This window comes from Cucurbita maxima, unplaced genomic scaffold (assembly GCF_002738345.1).
Source record: "Cucurbita maxima cultivar Rimu unplaced genomic scaffold, Cmax_1.0 Cma_Scf00010, whole genome shotgun sequence".
Taxonomy (NCBI): Eukaryota; Viridiplantae; Streptophyta; class Magnoliopsida; order Cucurbitales; family Cucurbitaceae; genus Cucurbita; species Cucurbita maxima.
The window spans coordinates 4,938,791-4,946,233 of record NW_019272026.1 but is presented as its reverse complement, the minus strand read 5'-3'; the positions used below and the strand labels follow the sequence as shown (position 1 = coordinate 4,946,233).

The window sequence follows — 7,443 nt, the reverse complement described above, 5'->3', positions numbered from 1 at the left end:
TCTACCTCTAATACCATTTGTAACGGTCCAAGCATCCTTACTGGCACACCGCTTTGTGTCTACCCCCTTCAAGGAACAACGAAAAGGCTGGCACATCGTCTGGTATTTTGCTCTAATATCATTTGTAACGCCCCAAATCCACTACTAGCAGATATTGTCCTCTTTGGACTTTCCCTTCCGGGCTTCCTTTCAAGGCTTTAAAACACATCTAGTACGGAAATGTTTCCATACCCTTATAAAGAGTGGTTTGTTCTCCTCCCCCAACACATGTGGGACATCACAATATTACACCATAATTTTCAACAATTCATCGTAATTATAATAATAAATAAGTATAAATAATTACGGCCGTTCGGGGAGACTCGGCCGGAATGAGGAAGGAGATTATTTTTTTTTTTTTTATTATAATATGTTGGTGAATATATTTATAATTTAACCAAAAATAAATAAATAATAAAATTTGAGGATAAATAATGGAAGTTTTGTTTTTAAGAGTAAATAATAAATATGAGTTATTATAATTAAAATTTAAAAAAAAAAAAAAAAAAAAAAAGGAATATTAGGGAGGTAACCGTTTTGTGCCCTTCACTGCCTCTCTGACTTCCGAATTCTCTGTATTTCTCGCACACAGGAGAGAGAGAGAGAGGGGGAGAGAGAGAATTGAAGACGCCATTGAAGACGAAAATCAAGCTTCCATTTCTGAAACTCTGTTCATTCAATGACGACATCCAATCCCAAACTATTCAAACTCCAAACGCAATTCAAATCCCTCGTTTCTCACCTCCTCCTCTTCGCCGCCGGTCTCGCCGCCGGCTTCACTCTCACTCTCTTCACCTTCCCCTTCCCTTTCCAATCCTCTCCTCTCTCTCTCCCCTTCTCCTTCAGCCAACTCCAACTCCCCTCTCCCTCTCCTCCTCCTCCACCTCCTTCTCCGCCGCCGCCGCCGTCGCGCGTCGGTTTAAAGAAGTTCTTTAACCCACCCCCAGCCCTCCACGACATGACAGAGGAGGAGCTTCTGTGGAGAGCTTCACTGGTTCCCCGCCGGATTCCAAAATCGCCGCTGCCAAAATCACAGCCGAAGATTGCCTTCTTGTTTCTGACAAAAGACGGCGTCAGTTTGGCTCCGCTTTGGGAACGGTTCTTCAAAGGCCACCGCCGCCTTTACTCCATTTACGTCCACCGCAGTTCTTCCACCAACGCCACCGTCGCTTCCAACTCTGTTTTCTACGGCCGCTCAATCCCCAGTAAGGTACTAACAGTAATCACCACTTTTCTTAATTAAGTATTTCATTAATTATTCTCGTTTCTACTCTCATTCTAATTAAGATTCTTAATCAATAAATTAATATATATTTTCTATTTTTTAAAACTTATTGAATTCATGTCTTTAAATTATTTATTTTTAAGCTAACAAAATGTCAATTTATAATATAATTTTTATTTATTATATTAAAATGAATAATTTTTAGGGCAGTGGTATTTATAATATCAACGAATAATAGGTTTATTTTAGGGTATGAAATATTCTAAAATTAATCGTCTGTTCAAATTAATTTTTTTTTTTTTTTTTGCCTAATTTAATGTAACGTGAGCGTTAATTGTAGCAAGCTACATGAAATGGTGGGATTTTACAGGCTGGATATTTTGAAAATGAATAATTAAAAAGAAAAAAAATGTGATGAATTCCTTTCTGTTGGCGGTTACGGTTCCATCCTTTTTTGCATTCTTTTCTTTATGCCTTCTTCCTCTCTCACGTGAAAAATTATATCTCACCAAAGCCAAGAATCATACCTTTTTTTTCTTCCCCTTTTCCTTGCTTGTTATGGGAAAAGAAGAAACAAAAAGAACAAAAAAAAAAGGCTTAATATTGGCCACGGGTCGGTTTCAGAAACCCGAAAACCTATCAACTCAACTTTCACGAATGTTCAAAAAATTTGATAACCCGAACACCTATCAACTCAACCTTCAGGGATGTTTAGAAAATCCGATAACCCGAAAACCTATCAACTTAACCTCCAGGGATGTTCAGAAAACTCGATAACTCAAACACCTATCGACTTAATCTCAAGGGATGTTCAGAAAACCCAATAGCATGAACACCTATAACTTAACCTTTAGGAATGTTCAAAAAACGTGAGAACCTGAAACATCTATCAACTCAACCTTCAGGGATGTTTAGAAAACTCAATAATCCGAACACCTATCAACTTAACCTTCAGGGATGTTCAGAAAACTCGATAACCCGAAAACCTATCAACTTAACCTTCAGGGATGTTCAGAAAATCCGATAATTTGAACACCTATCAACTTAACCTTCAGGAATGTTTAGGAAACCCGATAACCCGAAACACCTATCAACTTAACCTTTAGAAATGTTAAAAGAACTCAATAATCTGAAAACTTAGTGATGTTCAAAAAATGCAATAATCGGGAGACCTATCAACTCAACCCAACTCATATAATTTGAATTTTGGATTGAATTATCACGGGATGGTTCAAATAAATGGAAAATTTTACGAATAAATGAAATTTCAGGGAGTGAAGTGGGGAGCGCCGAGCATGATGGAGGCAGAGCGGCGGCTACTAGCAAACGCACTACTCGACTTCTCCAACCAAAGGTTCATCCTTCTCTCCGAGTCCTGCATCCCACTCTTCAACTTCTCCACCATTTACAGTTACTTAATGGCCTCCAAAACCACCTTCGTAGAGTCCTACGACCTCCCAGGACCAGTGGGTCGAGGCCGCTACAAACCCCAAATGCGCCCCACAATCAACCTCCACCAATGGCGCAAGGGTTCCCAGTGGTTCCAAATTGACCGACCCCTCGCCTCCCAAGTTGTCTCCGACCAGAAATACTTCCCCGTCTTCCGGCAACACTGCAAGCCCTCTTGTTACATGGACGAGCACTACCTCCCCACCCTCGTCGGAATCCACTTCTCCACATCCAATTCCAACCGGACCTTGACTTGGGTCGACTGGTCAAAAGGCGGCGCCCACCCCACCAAGTTCAACAGAATGGATGTCAACGTTGGGTTGCTTCAAAGGCTGAGGACTGGCAGCCACTGCCGGTACAATGGAGTTGACACCAATGTATGCCATTTGTTTGCCAGGAAATTCATGCCCAATTCCTTGAATAGGCTCCTCTTGTTTGCTCCTAAGCTCATGGAGTTTAATCATTAAATTATGTGCATAAACCAATTCCTTTTGATTTTCTGAGCTTATACGATTCATTTATATGTAATTTGATAAACATGGGGTATTGTAAAAATCTTCCCTTTATGTTCCTTTTTTGGTATAAATGACATATAATGTAGTGTTCTAAGACAAAGAATGAAGAATCAATTCAATAATTTGTTGATGTAGAGGTGTTACTGCTAACCCAAGATACTGACATGGAACTTTGAGAAGATTCATAGCCATTCTTTAGCTGCACAGCATCATTGTTTCGATTCTGTATGGCGTTTAGACTGTCGAGAACTTCGATCATTGTTGGCCTTTCGTCTTTCATGCTCTGCAGGCATTGAAATGCGACCTCAGCGACGCTCGTTATCATGTCTTTGATTTTGTAGTCTGATTCGAAACCGAGTGATGGGTCGACGAGCTCGTGTAATGCGTGGCTTTGGATCTTGTTGATGGCCATGTTGAACAGGTTGATCTCTTGCCTATGTCTTGTGATGTCAACAGCAGGCATTGAGGACATGAGTTCAACAAGTACTACGCCGAAGCTGAAGACATCGCTTTTATCAGAGAGTTGGTAGCACTGATGGTACTCCGGGTCGACGTAGCCGGGAGTGCCTTGTGGAGCGGTTGAAACGTGCGTGACGTCGAGTGGGAAGAGGCGGGATAACCCGAAATCGGCTACTTTAACGGAGTAGTGGTTGTCGAGGAGGATGTTGTTGGTTTTGACATCACGGTGGATGATTTCAGAAGCATGGAGATACACTAAAGCACCTGCAGTCTCTATAGCAATCTTCAATCTTGTAGACCATGGAAGCTTGCCTGGCTTTGCTAGTTTTCCATGGAGGTGATCAGCCACCGTACCGTTTGGAACGTATTCATACACAAGCAGAAGCTCACGGCTGTTGCTCGAGGTACAACCGTAAAGTGAAACGAGGTTGTGGTGGCGCAGGCGTGCGAGGATCCCGACCTCATTCATGAACTGTTCAACTCTCTTGAAATTGCTTTCGAACAACCGTTTGACAGCAACGGCACGCCCGTCTTTGAGTAAGCCTAAACAGATATATGAACAAAAAGATCAATGAAACAATGACCAGCTAATAATCAAGCATGAACAATGATTAAGATTAGATTCGAAGGGCTGCTCTGGGTCCCGCACGAACTAATTTAGGAAATGATCATGAGTTTATAAGTAAGGAATACATCTCTATTGGTACGAAGGTCTTTTGGGGAAACCCCAAAGCAAAGCTATGAGATTTTAGGCTCAAAGTAGACAATATCATACCATTGTAAAAATTCGTGATTCCTAACAACTCTTACCATAATGGACTGTGCCAAAGCCTCCATCACCGAGCTCTTTGTTGGAGTCGAAATGGTTCGTGGCTTCTTCAAGTTCTTTATAGGAGAAGAGGTGAACGCCCAAGTAGGTTCCTCCATTCTCAGCTTCTTCCACGGACGGGGGATTCGAGAGAACGCTCTGTTGCACGTATGGCAGCATGTGAGACCTTTTACGACGGAGCTGGCGCCATCGGTAGCAGACGCCAAGAACAAGTAAGGTTAAAAGCAAGGCTCCAAAACCAGTGCATGTGCCTGCATATGAATCAAACCAATGGAGGTTTTGATCAATTGCCATAGAGTCAACCATATGAACAGAGGAGGAAAAACAGAGTTACCAATGATAATCTTCTTTTTGATGTCGTCGCTATTGTCTGCAACGTCAACAATGAAGAAAAAAACATCAATGTCGGATTAAAACATAACTGCTGAAGAATCTCAATATTTGTTCATCAGTTCATATTAAGCATTTTCCTTGTGGCAAGATAGGGGCAAATTTGTCATTATGAATGTTGAAGATTTGGTAGATGAAGACTTCAACGTTTTCCATGTGGGAAGGTTTGAATGTTGTGCACTTTCATTCAACTTTGTTCGATCAAACTTGACTCATGTCAGCCCCGGTGTCATTTATATTATTCAGACATCTTGAACATTATCCATCCAGATTCCATTCGGGCATTGGCCCTTCCGTGTCCATGCCATGTCATTTACAAATACCATATTCCGAGTACAAAATCCAACCTTCGACATGTAGGCATGGGCGAAATACCAGCACACCCATGTTGCTCGGTACTGTACTTGAAAAACTCATTTTAAAGAAAGTCTTCCTAGACACTTCCCGAAACTTTAGGCATCACAATGACATAGGCATGTGCAGTACTTATTAAATAATATATTATTTAAATAATTGTTTTTTTAATTTTTTTTACTCTGAAATTACTGAACTAAAAATAATTATTTTTACATAATAGTTGGGAAATATATATAGTCTAAACTTTGACTAGTCCAAATTTGCCAGTTCGAAGGTAGCTGTTAAACTCCAAATTTTATTTTGTACGTTATGTAAAATTTTGACTTTCGGCGATTAATTTGGTCAAAGCTTCAAAATAAAATAAAAACTTTAAAACAAAATGAAAATAAAATCATGGAAATAAGTAAGGAAGGTGAGATTATATTAATAATTAATATGACCCAACACTATTTATTATCTAATTATCTAATTATCAACGGATCAACCTTCATTCTAAAATATGAGAATTTCTATACATTTTAAAATCTCGAGTGAAAGCGCAGAACAAAAATTCAAATAGGTGAATGAAACATTACCTATAAGGCGTGAAAAACTCGACCTAATAGACATGTTTAAGAATTTTGAGAGAAGGTTCAAGAAAGGCAATATTTACGATAAAAGCTTAAAAACACCAATATATGACCTTACAAATTCCCTCCAAATTTATCATGTGGCCACTTATTTATTTTATAGATTTGTATTATTTGTTGATTTATGAAGTTTGATTACGATTATACAAGGCATAATTGGAAATAACTTAATAAATCAGTGAATTAGAAAGTATAATAGCATACCTGTCGGCGGAGGAGGTAAAAGAAAAGAACACGTGCCCGTCTTAAAGCAGTCGTCTTCATCGTCGGCGAGAGACGGCGGAAAGCGGAGGAGGAAGGCGGTGGCGAAGGTGACGAGCACGGCGGCGTTCCGAAAATGGATTCGCAGTAGAAACGTTTTCATTTTTAGTTGTTTGTGGGAAAGGTTAAATAAAGAGGAGAAAAGAAGGTATTTATAGAGGTAGAAGAAGACGCTGAAGTTTCGTGTCTATGGCCGCCAATGACTATGACTATTAAATAATTTAAACGGCTCCACTCCACTCCGGTCCTTTCTGGATTGGGCCGGGTTGGTTCGGCCCAATTCTTCAATTTCCTCCCATTTTCAATCAAATTTACTAAAATCATTCCTATTTTAAATTTTAACCAATTAAATACAAAATTACACGTTTATCGTTAACAAGATATAATATTTAATTCTATATATAATAAATTAAACTTATAATTTTACTTTTTTTTTTTTTAATAACTACTCTATTTTTTAAAATTATATTTAGAAACACTATTTCCACGTGTTTTTATGAGATCCATGAGAGGGAAACGAAACATTTTTTTTATAAATATGTGAAAATCTCTCATTTATAGACACGTTTTAAAACGCGAAGCTAACAACGATACGTAACGAGTCAAAACAGACAAGATGAGTTTGAAGTGTTATTTTTAAAATTTAGCTACGAGTTTAAATGTGGTTGTCAGATAAAATGGATTTCTTAAGGTCGAGAGAGTCTGAAGCATATTGGTAACAATCATCGAAGTCCCGAAAAAGGAAAAAGGATGAGGATGAGATGTGATTGATGGGCGAATGAGAGGAAGGAGGAATGGTGTTAAATTAGATAATGGTATAAGCCTACGTGGAAATATGTCAATTTTCAATTTCATATTGGGCCACCGAATCCATTTTGAAATACTTTTTGGGCCCACTTGATTTTGACCCTTCCCATCTTATTCTCAATTTCAATTATTTCATTTTATTTATTTATTTATTTTTTGTTAAAATATACTCAATTTCCACTGCTCGATTCCTCAACCGGGTCGTAGAATCGGGAAATTAGGTCTCGTTTGATAAACACGAACTTCAATTTTGAATTTTTTTTTTTTTTGTCTTAGTTCATGATGGTAAAGAACGATTAGAAAGTATATAAAATTTGATACAAACCAATATTAATAAAACAGGTCAAAAGGTGTTGAGCGGAGTGAAACGTAGCTTGTCATGTGGCTGCACGTACCCTCTTTATGTTGTCCCAATCTCGGTTACTCGCACGCGAGCCTCACACGCGAGCCTCACACGCTCACTCGTTTTCTTCCTCGAGTCGG

General features: G+C 39.0%; 2 protein-coding genes across 3 annotated transcripts; one reads left to right on the top strand and one right to left on the bottom strand.

Moving 5' to 3' along the window:
* Positions 1–593: 593 nt before the first annotated feature.
* On the top strand, positions 594–3,328 carry LOC111485710. Its single transcript, XM_023132713.1, has 2 exons — positions 594–1,249; positions 2,536–3,328. The coding sequence occupies exons 1-2, from the start codon at positions 719–721 to the stop codon at positions 3,178–3,180; spliced, it is 1,176 nt and encodes a 391-aa protein (XP_022988481.1). The 5' UTR covers positions 594–718; the 3' UTR covers positions 3,181–3,328.
* On the bottom strand, positions 3,258–6,284 carry LOC111485709 (LEAF RUST 10 DISEASE-RESISTANCE LOCUS RECEPTOR-LIKE PROTEIN KINASE-like 1.2). 2 transcript variants are annotated; one of them, XM_023132711.1, is made up of 4 exons: positions 6,097–6,284; positions 4,851–4,886; positions 4,498–4,767; positions 3,258–4,230 (listed from the first exon to the last, which is right to left on the bottom strand). In XM_023132711.1, the coding sequence occupies exons 1-4, from the start codon at positions 6,254–6,256 to the stop codon at positions 3,344–3,346; spliced, it is 1,353 nt and encodes a 450-aa protein (XP_022988479.1). In that variant the 5' UTR covers positions 6,257–6,284; the 3' UTR covers positions 3,258–3,343. The 2 variants fall into 2 exon arrangements, with proteins under 2 accessions (XP_022988479.1, XP_022988480.1); XM_023132712.1 differs by having other exon boundaries at positions 4,851–4,889; positions 6,103–6,284.
* Positions 6,285–7,443: the final 1,159 nt, after the last annotated feature.